The sequence below is a fragment of the Seriola lalandi genome, unplaced genomic scaffold (assembly GCF_002814215.2).
Source record: "Seriola lalandi dorsalis isolate HSWRI2012SDOR001 ecotype SW California unplaced genomic scaffold, Sedor1 jcf7180002054981, whole genome shotgun sequence".
In the NCBI taxonomy this organism is placed as follows: domain Eukaryota; kingdom Metazoa; phylum Chordata; class Actinopteri; order Carangiformes; family Carangidae; genus Seriola; species Seriola lalandi.
The window spans coordinates 116,394-138,250 of NW_019525661.1; the positions used below are offsets into that span (position 1 = coordinate 116,394).

Below are 21,857 nucleotides of genomic sequence, written 5' to 3' on the forward strand. Positions count from 1 at the left end.
CTCATAATTTGAGCAAATAGAAGAGACAGAGTTTTTAGACCAAATCAGATTTTTCTTTTTATTGTTTCACTCTTCATGTAAAACGTCTTTGTACCTGTTGAATTCTTCCAGTAGACAAACATGTTCTGCTGAGGGGCTGTACGTTTGGATGCGCTTCCTCGGTCGGCCATTTTTATTATTTTGAAAAAAAAGTCTTAATTTACCCAGAATTCATTGTACCACAGTCCGGCTTAAGATAGTCGAGAACTAAAGTGCTTTGTGCAACAGATGAATTTATCTGAAGTCTGGCTGTTTGTTCTATCGGAGCCACAGTCAGACTCTGTCTTCGTTAAAGCAGCTCCTGAGCTTGATCCGCTCGGTCCTCGGTATTTATTGATATTTCTCACACACTCGTTTAGAGCAATGAACAAATACACAGATTGATCTGATCATTAATGACTGATCGACACCTGTCAGGAGACGCTTCCTGCGACTGGGGGAGAATCTCCAGTTTCTTGAGGTTCGTGCTTGTATGACTGTGCTGAACACTGCAGGGAGTACTTGTTTACCCAGAGCACACACACACACACACACACACACACACACACGCTCTCTCTCTCTCTCTCTCTGATGAACCACTGGTCCATAGCTGACAGGAGAGTCTAACGCTTCCCTCCACACGTGGCTCCAGGCTTTCACAATGTTTTCCTGTGGGCCGCTCTGCGCTCAGAGGTGAGAACAGATTTTCTGCAGCCCACAGGGGAAAAGTTTGTCAGGAGAGTTTCTTTATGCACAAACACGATGGCTCTGAACACAGTCAGCAGCTTGCGACAAGTTCTGTGGTCTTCTTAAATATCCAGTTCCCTGCTCTACATTCAGCAAATCTGACTTTTCTATTTAAATGAAACTTGATTCTTTATTCAACAAAAATGAATGTGTACATTTTCCTTATTGTTTAATTGGGCATCGTGAAAGATTGTATTTTATTAGTGAAGAAGAATATATCATTTTGGTGTTGTGTTTTTAAATTGATTAGAAGAAGAGAATTTCTTCCTGATGATTAAGTCCAGCAGTGAAGGATGTTTATTTCTGTATTTCAGCATTTGTATGAAACAAAACAGATAATATGATACAAAGGCTTTACAAAGTGACAAGACTATTGCAACTAACTACACTACTAAAATGTGTGCATATCATTACTGTGCATATTATTTGTATATTATTTAAAATTATTACAGTAAATTCACCAGCCACTATAGAATATGAAAGAGAAGTGGAGGGAGTTGTTTTACAAGTTCAAGAACACTATGGCTCCAGGTGAAGTAAAACTGAATCTGGAGCCACAGTGTTTTACAGATTAAACCTATTATAAAATATTTTTATATACACAATGGATGGTTTTATATATATATATATATATATATATGTTATTATGCAGGGGTGTTTGCTTCCATTTTCTCCACATAAGGACATAGTTAAATTCGGAGATTATGTGTTGTTTGATTATAGATCAGGTCTAGGTTCTATATTAATACTGTGAAAGTATCAAAGCCTCAGTCCACAGAGAAATGCACACAGCCTGTATTCAGAAACTGAGCCTTAAAACCAGCCGTCAGGACTTCTGGAACTTTGTGATGTCACAACAAAGCAGTCACTAATGTCAGCCACGCCCCAAGCCCAACTTTCTTTTTTTTTTTGTAGAAGTAGTAGTAGTAGTATTTATGTTTTTTTCCTTATCTTAAACTTATACTTAAGGGTTCACTTAGAGTCAGTTAAACTGTTGCACAAAAGACCTTAGCAACCAAACTAAAAACTAAAAACCCAACATGGGGGAGTTCCCATCAAAACAACAGGAAGATGAGATAGCAGCGCACTATTCTAATGTCGCCTGCTTCTCAAAAGTGATAACAGGATTCATAAGTGCTGATGGCAGCAAATCAACAGACTCCATGGAAACAGTAGAATTTTACTGCTGTAAAATCTCTGTCACTGCTGCAAATGCCTCAACTTTTCTTTCTTTTCTTAACTAAGGAAATATTTTTAAGAGATTCTGTGCGACACCCTTAAGTAACCCCCTCAGCTAAGGATAAATTGTGCCATACTTAAGTAGAAAAACCTGCTCTTCTGTTCAGCTCATTTCAGCTAGGAGTTTTACCAAGCTACAATCCGTTACCTGTGATTGGCCTGACCATATGTTACTCAGAAACCAGTCAGCCAATCAGAAGAGAGGAGGCTCTCTTCTGATTGGCTCACCGACCTGTTGTTACTAGAGCTCCAGAGAGAAGCCTGAGAGAGGAGATGTAAAACTACACTGAGATGGTTTTTGGTTCTTAAAACCACAAATATATCTTCTGATGGATCAACACTTCAAATAAAACACAGGAGAAGAGGAAAAGATGGAGCTTTAAACGGCGGCGATGTCGCGATGAGATGATGCTGCACTTTTTAAATCCACTACTGTAGTTTTGTATTCACAGAACGCATCGGGTTTCCCAGATGTATGACCCTGTGCATCCGTAAGCCACAACAGGCTGTGTGATTCAAGTACAATAACACAGAATGTAACCAGTATGTATGTATGTATAACCAGCATGGGCCCATGCCAGCAGTTAAAGTAAAGTATAGGCATAAAGCTCGTTAAACTGAATCTCTTTGTTAATTTACTAATTAGCAATCATTTCATCCCTTGCACAAGTTTTCATTCTTCCTGATTGAAATTGAGGACATGAGTGTGTGTGTGTGTGTGTGTGTGTGTGTGTGTGTGTGTGTGTGTGTGTGTGTAAAGTGTCTCTGTCAGCATTGCTCAGGCAGCAGCATGTTTTCACAGACAGCAGGAAGTAGCTGAGTGGCTGCTCAGGTCCACAGTTTTCTGGCCTTGTGCCCTCAGAGCAGCAGCAGCAGCAGAATGATGTGTATTCACTAATGTACTGTAGCTTTCCAACACTGAACGCTTTAATTCAAATGAGAAAGATTTATCTCTCCAGCAGGAAAGAGGCTGATCCAAAGTGGTTCGACATCTACAGTAAAGTTCGTCCTGTTGACTGTAAATCTTTTATTGGCCTGTGTGGAACCACTGCTACAAGCTGCCGGTTCTGCCTCTCTGGCTTTGTCTTAGTTTCAGTGATATTTCCTGCAGCTGATTAATGTTGATATTATTACTGGATGGCTGTGCAGAAGCAGCACAATGGTTTGTTTTTATCAGAGGAGAGCACTTACTAATGTAGCTACCTGCACATTCATGACGACCGACCTTTCCCTCACTCTTGTGAATGTAGTTTTCTGCAGATGAGTCACCGTTGCTGTGACTGGAAGTCAACAGCTGTATCACAGCTGTATGACAGCCGGCTGTGTGTGCAGGTAACAGAGAGACACAGGGGTCAGAGTAACATTCACCCTGTTTTTACTCTCTTCACCTCCTCACCTGGAGCTTCAAGGTTTCATTTTGATCTAGGAAAAAAAATTGTTATCAAAACAATTGATTTAGTTTTCCCTTAACTGGACTTCCTCAATACTGCTGGTAAAAATATTAATATTAATAACAATAACAATAATGATATTAATATTAATACTGACTAATAATAAAACTCCATCTGTTGATGAAAGCTTAATGAGTGGATCTTGTGCTAACCGTTCCAAATCAATCAATCAATCAATCAATCAATCAATCAATACATCAGTCAAGCTTTATTTGAGCAATACTTTTCATACAGGTCAGTGCAGTTCAAATGATGTTCACAGATGTCTGATGAGCTGAAGAGAAAAAGCTGATAATGAGATACAATAAAATAGATTTAAAAAGCTACAATAACGAATGAATAAACAAAAACAAACATAAGAAAATGAATGATAAAAGATAAAGTAGATAAATGAGAATAAAATACGATTGACAACATAGATACAATAAAATAAGTGAATAAAAAAAAGGGACTAATGACTAACTCTGAACAAATAACTAAGGGCCGAGGAGCCGTACTGGTTCAGAGGGCGTCAGCATATGGGACGTATCTGCCGGTGCAAGACCATGAAGTGCTCTAAAAACAAGTAAAAGAATTTTAAAATCAATACAGAAGCTGGCAGGAAACCAATGAAGGGACTAAAACAGGTGTGATGTGTTCTGTCCTTCTGGTCCTGGTCAGGACTCGGGCCGCAGGTTGTGAATGAGCTGCAGCTGGTTGAGAATCTTTCTGGGTATGTACAGTAGTCAGGTGTGCTGGATATAAAAACATGCATCAGATGCATCAAAGGTGCTGATCACCTGACCAACAGTAGTGAATGTAGAAGTCACAACTGGAGGATCCACTGTCAGTATTTGAGCGTTTAGCGTTTAACCAGACCCAGCATGCACCTGCGCATCATATACAGTAACGTGACAGGCGTGTTTGATTAGGGACACTTGCTGTGGTCTCAGGGCGGTGCATCAAATCTGTGATTAGATGTAACTTTTTTTCCCTTTCGAGGTAATGCTAATCCTAGTTAATTAATTAATTGCTAATTAAGTTAGAGTATACAGTTAATCATAATTTCATTATGTGACTTTTTACTCTGCAATGATTTCAACTTTAAATAGCATGGGATCATGGGAGTTGTTGTCTTCACCTCCACTGCAGTCCAATTCCTGTCAGTGGCTCAGGAGGTTTTCACCTGGAGCTGAATCAGCAGACGTCTCCTCCTCTCCACAAGAAACAGAGCAGCTGAATATAACCTGTAAAACATTCAATAAAGCAGTTTCACATTAAAAATCACAGTTTCTCAGCTTAGCTTAGCTCAGCAGACAGGGGACATCAGGGAGGGGGTGGGAGCAGCTTGTTTCTCTGATGACTTGAGATCCAGACGGCCGATGACTAAACTCCTTCATCTGGACAAAATATAGAGTTAAAATGACCAAGATCTAAAAAGTATATTGTAAAAATGTGACTTGAAACTGGATCAAAAGTTAATATTGACAACCACAACACTGACACTTGATCATAGAAGATATGATGTCATTGACAGACAACCAACACTTTCTGTTACAAATTAAAATCACAGATTTCTCTGGTTTGAGAATTGATGGAAATATTTGGGATAATGTAAGAACACAACTCAACAACATATAGAACAGAGGTCTAGTTGTTTTTAGACATTTAATGCCGGGTGCAGATTGTAAAGCATACTCAAATTAACAGCAACATTTAGCCACAATTAGCTTTAAATAGTATTAAAAATAGAAATTAAATAAATAACATAAAAAATTAAAGCGTTACCAGATTCACAGCAATATTTGTGAACTTTGTCATATATACTACTAAAAAACATATGTAATGTGATTATAATGTTAAATGTTAAAGTAATGTTCAAATTCACACTGCTGCTCAGAGGGAGTATCAAAATAAGAGATTCAGATTTAATATTTACATATAACATTGACATTAAATATTAAAAAAAAAAAAAAAGAAAAGTTGATGACACTGAATAATTTCACTGGACTTCACATTGTCCAGCTATGAATTTTTTTATTATTTGTGTTTATGATGTTTGTGTTTTTGTTACAAGCTTCTTGGTCTGAGTGTTATTTCAACACTGTTGTCAGTTTGGGACGATGCCAGCAGTGAGCTGCACCTTCACACTTTTCTATTATAGCTGGAAAATGTAGTCACTGCCTGTTGCCGACTGTTGCAGTTTTTTTTTTGTTTTTTTTTAAACTTTTCATCTTTTTCTTTTCGTCATAGTTGTTTAAATTGTTACTGGGCTGAGCTGTGTCCTCTCTGGACATTCTAGTGGAGAGTTCTGGTCTGTGGAGTTTTTTCTTTAATTTGAATGCTATCACTCAGCTGAACTACTGTGGCACAGCAATACCAGGATAGCATTTTTCCTTTTTGGCTGGGGGCCATCCCATCGAACTGTTAGCCGTGGGGCTACGTCCATACTACATATCCAGGAGTTACACGATCTTGGCTGTCACAACATAACATCTATGCAAATCATTGCATATTATAGTTTATAAAGCAAAGTGTAGAAGGTTTCATGTGAATGATGCTCGAGTTTATCCAGTACAGCAGCCTGAAAGATTTTAACTATACTGAATTATAAAAGCATGGACCACCTTCTCACAGCCTGGAGTTTCACAATAAAACTGCTCTCATGTCTCCTGCACTGTCAGTATGGTTGTTAATAAGCGCCTCCTGGTGATGACCGGGGTTTTATTATGTCAGGATCAGCTCCGATGCTAACTAGCTGGCTAACCGAGGCTAAACTGAGTTAGCTGCGGTCAGCTGTTATCGTGAAATCGTGACTCAGATAATGCAGTGACAACATCCCCAACAACATTGCAGTTGATGATTTTTCTAATCACTTACTGTATATTTATCTATCTTTATATTTACGTGACTATGATAATATGTGCCGCTGCTTTTTGTTGCCCTTGTGGCTTGAGAATGAATTGATCTTAATTTCAGGTGTGGCTGTGGCACCATTCTCCATCTTTCAGAACATGGAAATCTCAGGAAGTGTTTGGGTTTGGGGATTGTGTTCAAAATGTGTGTAAGCATTTTGTACAAATCAGTATACACCCATAAGTGTTGATTGACCCTGTGTCGGTGCAGGAAAAATCAAACATTTTGATTTGTCTTTGGAGTAAAACATGATCACAAAAAACTCCTCAAACGAACCAGCAGCTCCACAGTTGTCCTTCTGTTGTGGTTCATTGTAGGTGTTGTAGTGATCGCCCTGCCTGGATGGCTAATAACATAGCATGTCGGGCTAATTACAGCTCAGCGTGTCACACAGACGAGCCAGAGGCTTCTCTTTGGAATAATTACTGTAATTCTGACTCTGGCTTTCTGTCTTTATTCTCTCGGCGCCTCTTCCCTCTCTGTCTTTATTTTTATGTGTGTGTGTGTGTGTGCATGTGTGTGTTTCGGTGTGCAAAGAGCAAGACTGAATATCAGGATGGCGTTCAGATCCTTAAGATACACAGAGATTTCCTTTTTCATATAGTCTCCACTCAACGCCAACAATGAAAACATCAGGCATGTGTGAAAAGTATGAGATCATCAGTGTGTGTGTGCACTGTGGCGGAAGTTATCCCGCCATCATAATAACATTTGAACATTATCAGCCATGCCCACATGTTGGCTTGAAAAAACATCTGCACAGCAGCATCAGCGGTGATCTGGGAGGAGATTTGATTTGGGGTTTGTTGATGTTATCGGGTGCTAAAAATTTTAGGAGTGAATATCTACAATTACTATTTCTGAGACTATGTCACTATTAACAATGTGCTCCCAATGTCAGCAGAACATCTGGATCAGTGACTGGATGAATGAGCATCAGCATGGCTTCAGTGTAACAGTAGATGAAAACAATAGGACTGCAGAAAGCTTTATAAATGAACTGTGTTGACCTCTGCAGCAACAGCAGCTGTCCAACAGATCCTGCGCCTGTTGTTCCAGAAATATCTCCATGTATTGATCAGGGCTTGGGTTTCTCTGCCCAGTCACTTCATCCACTCCTTCATTCAGTCTTTTCATTTTTTTTCTGGCTCTGTCAGTTTCTCTCATTTGCCACTTTGCCAGTGGGGGAGGTGTCCTGAGGGATCAGGTGTCCTATAATGATAATGATCGTGATTAGCAGACATTCCTCACACCCCTTCAACATGATACAGAACTAACAAGAGAATGATTTGCTGAAGTTTTTGTTGGAAAGCTGCAGAGTCAAACCAAGTGTAACATCTTAAGTTTTAGTTGTTTACTTTTGACCCTGGCAAGGACATGCCCCCCCCCCCTTCCTCGGTTCATAGTAGTCTATGATTCAGAGGTAGATCCTGTATCTCTGTGATATTCATGGTCCCCAGTGTCAGGGATTAGTAAATTCAGGACCCAAACGCAGACAAGAACAAAGTGGTGTTGGTGAAAAAAGTTGATTTAATAACAAAAGAAACTTACAAAACCAATTCAAAGACCAGAAAATCCAAAAGAGCAAGAGACACAAGGAAACATCACAAACTGAAGTACACAGGAACAAAACAGACAAACTGACAAAGACAACAGGGAGCACAGAGACTAAATACACACAAGGGGGGCAACGCTAATTGAACACAAGTGAAACACATCAGGGGGCGGGGCAGACAATCATCTTGGAGGGAAACAGGACAAAGACAGGAAATAAAACTAACACGACACACAAGTAAAGCTACTACAAAATAAAACAGGAAAGGACAAATGTCCAAACACAGTCAGAGAAGGACAGATCATGACACTCAGAGGATGACCAAACTTACAATTTACAGATTAAAGTGCAGGATATCTATCTATCTGTTTTTGTGTGTGTGTGCATACACACACACACACACACACACACACACATATGTATCCTTTGGGGACCATGAGTATCTATAGCACATTTCACAGGTATCCAGTCATTCATTCATGTTGTCAAGGACCGAAGTTTCGTAAGGAAAGGTCACAGGACTGACCGAGTCATTTAGAAATCCATACCGTTCATACTCACACAACAACGTGAGGATCATTAACACTGACTTTGCTCTCTTTTTGATGAAGTGCTTCACTGTTGACAAAATGTTTCTCAGAGTTGAGTTCATTTCTTTGTTAGCCACTCACTGTGATACAAACTCCAAGTGTTATTGATCAGCTGAATCCTAAATGTGGAGCCTCCATTAATTCTTCCTCCACTGTACAGCTTCTAAAGCAGCTTGTGTGTTCCTGGTACTGCTTTAAATCTGCCCTGGGTGCCAAGGTCATAGCATTTGGCAGCCATTAAGCCATTAAGACGCTGCAGGGTGGACACACTTTGATACACCTGCCCTCTATTTCCCTTTGTCCCGTCTCTCTTTCCATTTATCTTCTCCTTCGTCTTTCTCTCATCTTTCTCTTTGTCTCTCAGTTTTCTTCTTCTTGCTTGCCTTTGCAGTTTTGTGTGGAACAAAGTCGCTCAGTCTGAATAAGGATTATTAAGCAGCAGAAATACTGTACACTGTGTAATGCTGTAATGCCCGGTGTCCTTTGACATGACTCTGATCAGCCAGACTGCCCCTCACCGGAAACGAGACAATCCCTCTATCACATAATTTCACAGGAACTCTCTTGAGCCGCAGGGACAGTTGTCACAGTGCAATAAAAAAGTAGAAATACTAAGATTAGAAAACACATAGAAATAATCAGAGTTCAAGCAGATTGGAAGCATTTGGACGCTTGTTTCTTGGTTTATTGCTACTTAGGGTTAAATGTGTACTTTTGGTGCAGTTTGATGCATATTAGAGGTTAGAGGAGATTTGGCATTGGAAAGTGTTAATTTACATCTGGAAGTCCCTGGTCATTCCAGTCGTTGGAGTCAAATGGGATAAGAAGCAATAACTTGGGTAACTGCCGATATTTGAAACTATCACACACTTTTCTAAAAGAACAAAAGCTGGCTGTGGTAATCTCACTGACACAGCAGAGGAGATTAGTTTACACCAGATGTTCAGGAGTTGAACCTACAGTATATCAGGACTCAAACTGGGGACTTCTGACTAACCACCAGCTCTGAGTTCACCCGCTCAGACTGTTGAATTGTCTAGTACTGCTCGTACTAGCGTTAGTTAGGCTAATTACTGATTATTTCTTTTCAGAAAAGTAGCTAATTTTCTCAGTTCAAGGAAAGCTGTTGATGGTGTATGAGTCACAGTGAATTTCAGAAGAATCTGACAGTCTCAGACAAGTTGATAAACCTCAAACAGCTTAAAAACTTGCAAAATGTTAAATGTATTTATGTAAGTTGATCAAAAGTATATTGTAGCAAGCAGGACAAAAAGGAATTTTGAATTTGGATCAAAACATTTCTGAGATACAGGCCTGTGTCTAAGTGTAAGTGTCTTTTTTGTAGCGCCTCCTTGAGGCTGTTTCATAAACCTTTGTACCATTTTTCATGTTGATGGAACATCACTGTACCAAATTTCAATCAAATTCCAACTTTTTCTGATAATCTTTTTAAAAACAAGCAATTTGTAGTTGTCCCTTCCTAGTGGTCTATTTGTATGAAATTTGGGGATTGTTCATAGAATGATGTAAAGGCCTAACTCACTGTTCAGTTCTGTGAAAATCAATAAATGTTGTGTTGAGATATAAGACATTTACTGTATTGAGACATTTTGATAAAGATTCATTGGCTAATTAAAACTAAATGGATCGACATTTTTAGAGCAGATGAACTGAGAGATTGACATGAAGAAAGAATTTCTGACTCTAGGCTGCACTGTTCTGATATTAGCCAAAATCCAAACTTGAATATTACAGCGCCACCTATGGGTACAGTACCTCATGTTTTGGGGCCTGTGCAGTGAGGGGAATTTGGGACCATGTTTGGGAAGTTTGAGGTTTCTAGGTCTCAAAGTTTTTGCAGCACAAAATGCCTTTAGCAGAGAAAAATAAATAATAAGAAGAAAAATGACAATAACTGGTTGAGATATTTATCACCTGGTGGCCAATATGCACCAAATTTTGTACAAAACCTTAGTCTGTATATTTACAGGCGCACTGTTATTTCGAATATGACAATATTTGGAATTTGATATGGGTCATGTAAACAGCACACTATGTTTGGATATCCTGAATTTGGCCTTTTTCGAATTTAGCATTTTTTCCGATTAAGACGTGTGGGACATGCTGATATTATTTGGTTTGTTTGTTTTTTGTTTTTTTTTGGACATTTATGTCTCATATGGGGTTTTTACAGCAGTTAGCGACACATGGCCTCTTGCCTGTTTACGGTCAGCTCTGTGCGTTGGTCACAAGTATCGCATAGCTGCCCTTCTATCGATCTATCTACTATATCTATCTATCTATCTATCTATCCATCTATCTATCTATCTATCTATCTATCTATCTATCTATCTATCTATCTATCTATCTATCTATCTAATAGAAACAGCGTTAGACCCAGTAATCTAAACCTCTCTTACTACATCTGTTGATGTCCAGGCCACCACTTAAATAGAAAACAGATCAGAGCAAGGACATTTTACTTTGAAATTCAGCAAAGACTGAAACAATACAAACAAAAATCTGATTTGGGAAAAAAAAAAAATTCTCTAAAAGCTCTGTTGTCCCTTCTCATTGCTCAAATCATGAGCCATGTTTTCCTGTTTCTTGTTGTTGGGTGTTACTGGTCAGCGCAGGTATAATTGATTGTAACCATGGTAACATTGGTCTTAGGCCTCAGTTACCCTGGGGGTAAGGTGTAAGCTGTTTTTTGGCTTAAGATTAGTCTTTTTTTTTTTTTTTTGAAACACTCTTACTTGCATTAGACTAATCTGTGGGCAAAATTAAGACTGGAGCAACACTGCAGACCAGTCTGAAATATCTTCCTGATACTGGCACAAAGTCCCAAAGGCTTCATATATTTACAGTGAAAGCTACTCAATGTGCTAGAAATCCCTCATAGAATCACTCTCAGTTGTAATCGACACACCAGGTTTTCATAATGACTGACCATCACTCATGATGTAGCAGCACACACAGAGCATGAGGCACCACAGCCTCTGTTCATTCAACAGGGTTCTCTGTCGTTTTTGACATCATATATATATATATATACATACACAGACGGGTGACAAATTAAAGGGAAAACCAGAAAAATGATTGGAGAAACAGGATGACAATGCCTCCATCCATAGAGTACGAGTCACTGAGTGGTTTGATGAGCATGAAAATGATGTGAATTATCCGCTATGGCCCTAACAGTCACCAGGTCTCATTTAAGCTGTTCTGGCAGCATATGGTGGAACAACACCTTACTACTTACTACTTACTACGACACTTTATGTTGGTTTGGCCTTTAATTTCTCTTCTGTCTGTATATTTTATTTTATTTAATTCATTTATTTAGTTTTAGTGTAAAGCTTTTCTTGGGGGTGTCCAACAGTTGCCTGATTCTTCCTGTTGGGGGAGGAAAGAATGAGTAACCACTTCTAACCTCTCTCTATCCTTTCTATAGATAGCAACACAATCCTATTACAATTATCCTGAAATGTCCTAGCAAGGGCTGCAGAGAGAAGATTCAGACCACACATGCTTCAACTACCTGACTTGGCTCGGACCTTAGAGCTCCTTGTTAGTGTTTTTGAGCAGAGATTGTAGGTAGTGGTAGGACCACTGAACAGGGGCAGGGGGCAATAATTGTGCCAGATTTTCATATATCCCCTGTGAATTGAAATATTCAAGGGCAAAAACTAACTCAATCTTGAATCCGTAATGTTCATGCTGGACTGTCAGCTTGTCCTGGTCAATTCTTTCTATTGGATTATGGATAAAAGTTGAAGTTACTACTTTGTAAATTCAAATTTTACATTTTAAAATGTATGCTACACTTATAAAATACATGTCTATGTCTATCACCAGATTTGTAGTTCCATCTAAACGTCTCAGATGGTTTTTATCTAAGTGTTTACAGCCTAAAGAGATCAAACTATTCAATACTTCATGCAAAGCAAATGGAGAAAAATTACAAAAAGTGAAAGATTTTTTTTTCCTTCTTGATCAAAATGTGACCTTTGCTGACCTTTCTTTTATTGCCGCCCTCAGTATAAAAGGTTTTACCCCAATGTTAAGGCTCATCAGCTAAATCAGTGTTGGTGATTGACTCAAATAAATTCAAACAATTTCAAGGGAGGCTCTGTGAATGTAAGGGAAAAAATATTAATTAAAAATAGTTATTACATTGGTTATCAAATTAGATCACGTGAATTAGCCTAAATGTGTGTGGTTTGGTTAAAGAGATCAGGTACAGCAGTGTTGGGGAAAATTACAGTTTTTCCCACTTTCACAGAGTCAGAAACTTATAAAAGCCTTAGGACAGGCTTTTTTAATGTATTTGGTTTAGTCTCAAGTAATGTCAAACAGCAGTATTAGGCTGTCTTGGCTCAATTGTTCAGTGTCTACAGGATCAAATAACATACTCATGATCCCATAGACATCCAGGAATTGTATTTATCTTATTTCATGTCATATGTGTTCTGAAGGTTGAAGGTTGATTCCTGATCTTAAATCCGTCTTTAAACAAGTTGCATTCGCAGGAGACAATGAACCATGCTGTAGCTCATCACCTCTGCAGGTCCGCTGGAAAAAAATGTCAATAAATAAAGAAAAACTACAACAATCATCTCTCACTTAAAACATGGTCTTTCACTGTTAGTTCAAAACGTAATGATGATGAAATAGAGAGAGTGTATAAATCAAACAGCTGCATCCCAAAACAAAATAACTATGACATGTAAGTTCATTACAACTAAGCTGAAACCTTTTCCCTCCAAATTATTATTAATCAGCTCTGTAATAAATCCTATTGTGTAATTAAAAAAAGTAGGTGCAGATATGTTTTCATTATTCTTTATTGTTACTGTGAATTTCAACTAATTATAAAAACAAAAGACAAAGACCAGAGGCATGTCGAAAGACTTCACTGGGAACCGTTAAAGTCTGTACATCATTTTCTGTCAATCCATCCAGTAGATGATGACATACATGTTGGATAACAGGATAAAAGTAAAGGGGTCACAAAAGTCACTAAGGTTCATCTTCTAGTTCATCTTCTGGGGACCATCCAACCCTAACCCTAACCAGCCAAACACATCACCTGGGTGATTTCATTAGAGAAAGAGTCAGGGGATCATTGGTCAGTCATTAGGATTCATCCTCTGGAAAACACAGCAAATCATTTATAGTTGTAGAGATGTTTCAGTCTGAACCAAAAGGATCATAATCTCTGCATCCCTTCATCTATCTGTGTAAGAAATTACAAATATGCTCTGCTAATGCAGTAACCCACAACTTTGTCTTTGTCTGCAGGTCCTGGCCATGATCTCCATCCTGTTCATCGTCATTTCCACCATATCATTGTCTCTCAACACCCTGCCGGAGCTGCAGGTGGTGGATGAGTTTGGCCAGTTCAATGACAACCCCAGCCTCGCCCACGTGGAAGCTGTCTGCATTGCCTGGTTCACCATGGAGTACATGCTGCGCCTTCTCTCAGCACCCGACAAGTGGGATTTCATCAAAGCACCACTCAACATCATTGATCTGCTGGCTATACTGCCTTACTATGTGACCCTCTGCCTAACTGAGTCCAACAAGAGCGTGATGCAGTTCCAGAACGTGCGCCGTGTGGTCCAAATCTTCCGAATTATGAGGATCCTGAGGATTCTGAAGCTGGCCAGGCACTCAACAGGACTCCAGTCTCTAGGCTTCACTTTGCGAAGGAGCTACAATGAGCTGGGTCTGCTGATCCTCTTCTTAGCAATGGGCATTATGATCTTCTCTAGTTTGGTGTTCTTTGCTGAGAAGGATGAGGATGCCACTAAATTCACCAGTATCCCTGCCTCCTTCTGGTGGGCTACCATTACTATGACCACTGTTGGTTATGGAGACATCTACCCTCAAACCCTGTTGGGCAAGATTGTAGGAGGGCTCTGCTGCATAGCAGGTGTGCTGGTCATTGCCCTTCCTATCCCAATCATCGTCAACAACTTCTCTGAGTTCTACCGGGAGCAGAAGAGGCAGGAGAAGGCCATCAAGAGAAGGGAAGCTCTGGAAAGAGCCAAGAGGAGTGGAAGCATTATTTCTATTAACCTGAAGGATGCTTTTGCACGTAGCATGGAGCTTACAGATGTGTTGGTGGAAAAGAGAGAGGACAGCAAGTGTCCTGTGGATAATCACCTGTCACCCAGCCGCTGGAGCTACCACAAACACTACTCCAATGCAGAGGTAAGTAGCCCAGGCAGGTCTCAACACTCTCATTACCTCGAGGTGGCTCAGCTGGGCTCTCCTGATCGGGCCAAGTTGTCAGCTAACAAAACTACCCCTCAACACCTCAACGTGAAGAGGCTGGAAGAAGCTTACAACAAGACAGTGACCATGCAGGAGCAGCAGGAAAAAATTATAGAGGAGCAGATGGAGATGAAAACACTGATGTCCACACAACGCCGGCAAACTGCACCTGACGTCAGCAAATTCTCCAATGTGGCGGATGATTTTCCAGTGGAAGGAGGAGAAAGTTCTCTTCTCGTGAGCGCTGAGGGTCAAACTCCAGCTAAACACCAGCGCATCCCCCCTCCCTTGGATCTAAGTCAGATCAGCGCAATGGAGGTGAACAAAGGCCCTGACAGCATCCAGCCAGCAGCCATCATCAAAGAGGGTTTGTATGAGTTTGTGTCCAGCCCCAGAGGAAGGGCTGGAGATGTGGGTTTGATGCCACAGAGTGCGGAAAGCGGTGGAGTGACCTATGACAGCATCGGCAGCACCTTGAAAGATTATAGTAGCCCTCAGAAAACAAGAGCCCTCAAGGTTGACTTTATTGGATCCCAAGATGACGTGCTAATGGCAGTGATGACACCTGTGGCAACCCCGGGTTCAGCCAAGCTTGCTCAACTACTTTCTGACGACATCGTTTCCGGGTTTTCTACACCTCCCACCTCTGCTACACAGGAAGTTAAGTCTCCGCTGGCAATCGTGCAGTCTCCGTCCCCGGCCCCGCAATCTGTCAGTCCAGGCAACTCCCAGGGGGGAGGTGAAGGCTCAGCAGCCAGGAGCTTAGAAGGTGAAGGGCAGCTCACAGGCTTAAGCCACCAGGGGAGGAATCACATGGAAAGGTCTGCTGTTGGCTCCGGCAGCAGTCCGAGCCCACTTTTGTCTAAAGCCAGCCCGCTTAACTGCACCCAGGAGTTAGTAGCTATGGAAGGAGAGCAGGAAGGAGGAGGAGGAGGAGATGGAGGAGGAGGAGGAGATGGAGCAGAGCAGAGTGGAGAGAAACGAGAAAACCACGTCGTCGTGGATGGAAGCATGACACCGCCCTGTGAGACAAGCATGTAAGCCCAAAAGCAGAAAGAGGTTTACAGACCGGAACGCCAAACCGACGGGTAGAGGAAAAGATTGATGGGATGGAAGACAGCAACTACCCAGAATACACCATAACAACTACTTCCTGTCATGCACCTGTAGACAAAGACAGTGTGGGAACACATTAAAGCATTCAGAGTTGTTGCAGCTTTTCTGGAGAGTTGCACTCGTCATATCCCACAAGACTTTTGGACTCTCGTCTCTTATTTTGGCGAGCGCTGCTGTCAGGAAACAGGTGTCCCTGCAGCATTGTCACGTTGTGGCGTTATTAATGGGCATTGAGGGAAGTCAGAAGCACACGCCCGCGGTCTGGGTTCTATCTGAACGACGGTCTCATGTCAGTCATTGCTGACTTGTTCTTTGAAGATCAGACTAATATGCTGCAGAGGAAAACAGTGACTGATTGATGTTTTAGGGCTCAGACATGAGCATAAACAAAGCCTTGTGTGAATGAGAATATTTATGACCATCCTGGAGAGTTTTTGTATACAGCTCAACAGGTATAATTTACAGTTTCCTATTGCTTGCTATTTAGGCCTATTTCTTGTGATGGACTAATTACACCAAGTGAAGACAGAAGGTGGAGGGAAATAATATTTTTTATATTTGTCGAAGCAATTTTTGAAAATTTCTATTTTACAAGACTTGAAAAATCAATGATCAATCATGCTCATCATTCTCTCTGTCCAGGTATTATGTTCTTGTAACGGGACCCAGATCAAACACAAGCACACGATACAGGATAAAACGTCCCACTCTTATAATTCTGTTGGTCCAAAGGCATCCGCTGCATCCTGAACACTGATGTTTGTCTCAGTGGTTCAACAATAGATTCTGTTTTATGTATCTTTTTCTTTTTTCTTTTTTTTTTAAATTTCTGTCTCTCCTTTTTCTATAATCCTCTAAAGGAAAGTAGGGTCTTGAAAGTGAAAAGTGAAAAGAATAGGGATGTAAAGGCTGTTGTATTCACTGCTAGACCACTGTTTGCCGACTCCTCTAGAGTGAGACAAATCCTAAACTGAATGAGACACCTGATTCTCATGAGGAGACAGGTTGAAATGTGCAGATATATAAACACATAAAGACAGAAAGTTCACTGATCAGTCATGTGTGGGTCAACACACACTGCCTGTGTCCCAGGTCAGGGGCTCCTCCTTCAGGGTCATGAGGTTTAACCCAGTCCAAATGTAACTGACTGTAAATCAGTCATACCAGCTGAGCAGGAAGTATTAGAGTTAACGAAGAGCACCCAAACACCCCATCTGTTTTGGTCTCTGTGAGACTAGTGTCTTATTAACGGAGGTTTATTACAACATGGGTTTTATTCTGTAGTTTTGACTATCATTTCTGTCAATAATAAGATGGCACAAGTTAATATTTGAGATCTGGGAACACAGTGACGGGTCAAGAACAATCAGACAGGCTGGAAACAAAATCATGTGGAGCAGAAACTGAAGGTAAACTGTGAGAATATTACCCAAACATCCATCATAGATACTGATCCACAGTGGGTCAGTAATCTGTGATGGATGTTCGGGTGTTGTCAGCGTGCCTCTAACAAAGTACCTGCCTGCATCCAACAATTGGTAAACGGACTGCACTTATATAGAGTTTTTCTAGTCTTATCGACCACTCAGAGCTCTTTACACCACATTCACCCTTTCACACACACATTTCTACACATAGAGTGCTTCTAACACACACTGCCCAAGGAGCCTGGGATCGAACCACCGCCCCCTTCTGGACGACACACTCTACTTCCTGAGCCACAGCCGAGCCTTATTATTGTAACTTTTTCCGAAGTGACAACCCGACAAGCACTTCCACAGTGATCAGCCAGACCAGGTTTAAACTTCTCCTTTCATCAGTGTTTTTTGAGTGCCACACTATGAATACTACAAGGCAAGGCTCTGAAAGTGTCAAAGTCATTATCCCTATTTATATGATTCATTTCATCAAGACTATAAAGTCACAGAAAAGTTCTTGCAGAGAGACACTTCTGGCTTACAATCTAGTTTCCTTCAGGCATACTATGCCCTTTACTGCAGTTGTGTGCACACAGTTCTCCTCTACAATAAAGGATTATTAGCGACACTTCACTGCTAGTTTAAGCTACAAATAAAGTAGCTTTGATCAGCTGTTCCCAACATTTTCCACCTCATGGCTCACTTGAAAATCTCAAAAATGTTCTGACCCCATCACAATACAGAGGCCAAATATCGCCTCGCCTCGGGGATCACTTGTCGATTCATCATCTGTCTCTTGACTCTCTTTCCTTTTAATTCTTCCTGTTGCTAATCAGATATCCATTTTGATGCTCTAGTTTTTTCCATGGATGTCTGCTTTTCATGTGTAATCAGACTGATAGTAAACAAGTATACACTGTGGTCTGGCTGCGACAACAGAAAAGTTCCTATCATTGGATTAACAGAGATTGGCCTTAATACAAAATACATAAATAAAAGGAGTTTTCAACGATTTTAAAACATTTAAAAACCTTATTTATATTTTTTATAAATACATCTTTTCACCAATATTGGACTGCTTTGCAAATGATTTCTCGGCCCACATGCAATACCCGCCCATGCTCTCAGACCTCAGCAATTATGTTGTGGAGTGTTTTATCCAAGCCAATGGGAAAGATGGACAAAACTACGGATATATGTGTTGGTGGTCGAGGAAGGAGGTGCACGTTCACCCTCCTGGCCCTCAGTCACCGGTGACGCCCCCCTGAAGGAAGTGTAGGCTGGCAGATACAGAGGGTGTGTGTGTGTGTGTGTGTGTGTGTGTGTCTGCCTGACTTGCTCTGCATGGGTGCTGACTGCATTGTAAAGGTAGTGTAACAGTGACCTCTACAGACGACGCCTCTGTAGCACTCTGTCTAATCTCATCCAGTGTTTTTCTTTTTATTAGATCGGCTGTGCATCGCACGCTGACACATTCAAACGCACATTTAACTGTGTGATCCACTGACTGCTCACACACACAGTGCAGAGTGAGTGAATTATAACATTATGTTCCAGCTCACTCTTTCTAGATGAAGTTTTTTTGTTGTCAGTTAAAACTAATTTATTGCATTTTTATAAGAGGAATGTGGAGCTGTGTGTTGTTGTTAATATCCCATTATATTTAAAAAAAAAATGCGTGCCTTTTCATAAATAGACAATTTATGAGAAGGTGAAAAAAAACCTGTACAATATGGCCAGATTTTTGTTTTGTTCTGTTTTTTTGTTCTTCTCTCTTGTTTTTTTCTGTTTAGTGGATGTTTTGATGTGTGAATCCTCAGGTTCTCAGGGTTTGCAGACCTTTACAGCTTTTGTGTTGTTCTCTCATCAATGTCAGTGTCACTCATCTGTAGTTGTCAAGCAGCATTAGCTTTACACTTTAACCTCACTGTGCCACCATGTCATTTTACTTCAGCAAATGAGGCTGTATGTGGAAAGCAGTGGCTTCATGTTCAGTAGTGAGTTCAGCCCGGATCACTGTGGTGCTGCAGCAGCAGTACACTGTATATGAACTGCAGGCACTCAGGAGGTGGTGCTGGTTAACCATAGCAAAGACAGCTGCCAACACAGCATGTGTTCACAATATTAGTTACGTGTGACATCCAGTCAGCATCAACCTCTGTATAGCAGCTTTAGAGATGCAGTGTGACTCCTTTTTTTTAATAGGTTTCATAACAGGAAGTGATGTTGCGCTAATTTCTAAATATGTTCTGGGAGCCAGTGTCCCAAGCAGACCCCTTCTTATTTGAAATACAAATGAATATGTACATAAAAGCACATAGACCATGTGGACTTAATACTAAAGTGAGCAACACCATGACCAAACCTTTATCTTAATTCTGCCCAAATAAAGTCAATCTAACGTCAACTAAAATAAGCTATTTGCAAGTCTTAGCATAGCTAACATAGCTAACGTTAGCATTAACAGCTGTTTACTGACCAGTCTAGAGGAAATGTTGCGAGTTCAGCACAAGAGGTGGAGAGAAACACCAATGTTAACTCTTGTCTATGTTACGTCTTTCCTTCTACTGAGGTTAGCATGCTAACCAGCAAGGCCCGGCCTGTCTTGTTTCTTTCCGATAGCGACTCACTGTTAGATCCAATCTGCCCTTAAATCTTAGCGCTGCTCAGAGGACATATTATAAGCTCCTGTCTTGTAAACGCAACGATGGCTGAAGCTATTCTCAAGTGACAATCAGCACCACTCGCTCGTGACAAGAAACCACGTTCAGAGAAAACTTACAAATAGCTTAATCTTAATTTTAATCCTAATGTGTGCATCTTAATCTTTACTTTTGACCAAATGAGTGATGGGACAAAAATAAAAAGAAGACTGTAAGATACTTACGAAAAGATGGCCTGTCACTTTGGTTCAATATTCAAAATTCTAACACAGCAAAATAGTAAAAAAGCACAGCAGAGTAATGATATTACTCTTGATATAACAATGAGTCTGCTCACTAACTGGCGTTAGCTAATTAATGGGGACAACTACACTGATAAAACATTGTACATAAAAACAGACAATGTGGGTTTTGGACAACAACATAGCACCAATGCTGCTGAAGTGGAGGGAAGCCCTGAAGCCCCCGCATACACTCACAAAACCAGTGAAATACTCCGTATGGTCACAACAAATATATACACTGGAAAATTAGTTTTAAGTTATTGAGGTGAATTTTCAAAAGCTACAGGCTGCAGCTTGGGAGCAGAGAGGTACGGTCTGTCCAGATGTGGCGGGGGGGTGCTCCACTCTGGCTCGGTACAGTTTGACCAGCTGTGGCTCTGCTATGCACAATCTAATCTCCACACTGTCATTTGAAAATGTCACACAATCTCTGTTTGTATTTGTTCTTGTGATCACTTAGATTTTGTACAGTTAGATAAAATACAAACATGCAATCCAGACACTATGAAACCTGCCCCTCCCTCCCTCCCTCCCTCCCTTCCTCCTGCTCTCTTCTTTTATTGTTTCTTTAATGTTCCACTCGTCCATCATCTGCTTTGTTTAGCCTGTGTGATGATTAGACTCATTCATTATTTCTTTAAGTCAACATAATGATAGTGAATCTTAGGGATTGTTTCAGTTACCAATATGCAAGACAAATAAATGTGTTCATGTGACCTACTTCTGTCTTGTGTGTTTTTGTTTTATGTTTGTGTGTGAGTTTGCTGGACCACAACTCTACATCCTATGACATAAGTCTGCTCACGTTATATATTATCCTGTCTCTTCACACATAGACCACAGTGATTTGTCATATTTTAAGTCTGCAGGACCACAACCACCGGTTCATCTGCATCCTCTGTATTTGTCTGGGAATCTGTGGGTTTTAGGGACTTGGGGGAAGTTTAGTTTCTGCAGCTTAAATGAAGATATGCAAAATCTGACTCATAAAAATGTATGTTTCTCAAAATTTTCTGAGGGTTAAGGTTGCAGTTGGACTCACAACCACCTGGTTACAGATGGAAATGAGGTCCAATTGACTTACAAGAAGGTGGATGACTAGTATTTGATTTAATATCACAGTCAAAATCCATCAAGAAATAATATTTAGAATATTCAAACCTGAATAATTTATTATGATAGATAACGAATAATGTGTATATGTATATATATGTATATATATGTTATTTCTATGATACAGAAGGAAACAGATTTAGCTTTAAAATGCCAGTGTTCTACAATATAACCCAACTATGTTTTTTTTTCAAAGGCTTTTTCTATTCAAAACATTTTCCATTTCATCTTATTAAAACAATTATACATTGAAAATGGAGGAAACAAACATAACTTCTGAAATACGATACATAATGTGAATGAACAATACATACTAATAAAATAGTTACAATAAAAAGAAATAAATGCTTACACACACAAACATATAAATAAGGCTGTTGAAACAAAAATTGTAAATACATATGTATATACTGTATATGTGTGTGTGTGTATATATATATATATATATATATATATATATATATATATATATATATATATATATAT

The 21,857-nt window shown here is 40.1% G+C and overlaps 2 protein-coding genes across 3 annotated transcripts in view; both read left to right on the forward strand.

Annotated features, from left to right (window-relative positions):
* The window catches only part of LOC111648375 (potassium voltage-gated channel subfamily B member 2-like), a 28,804-nt gene extending 10,222 nt beyond the window's left edge, over window positions 1-18,582 (forward strand). The window contains exon 3 of the mRNA XM_023398232.2: window positions 13,800-18,582. Coding sequence (XP_023254000.1) covers window positions 13,800-15,818 — 2,019 coding nt within the window. The 3' untranslated portion in view covers window positions 15,819-18,582. The remainder of the gene's footprint in view (window positions 1-13,799) is intronic.
* The window catches only part of LOC111648376 (dnaJ homolog subfamily B member 6-like), a 44,526-nt gene that overhangs the window by 22,334 nt on the left and 335 nt on the right, over window positions 1-21,857 (forward strand). The gene's annotated exons all lie outside the window — the stretch shown is intronic.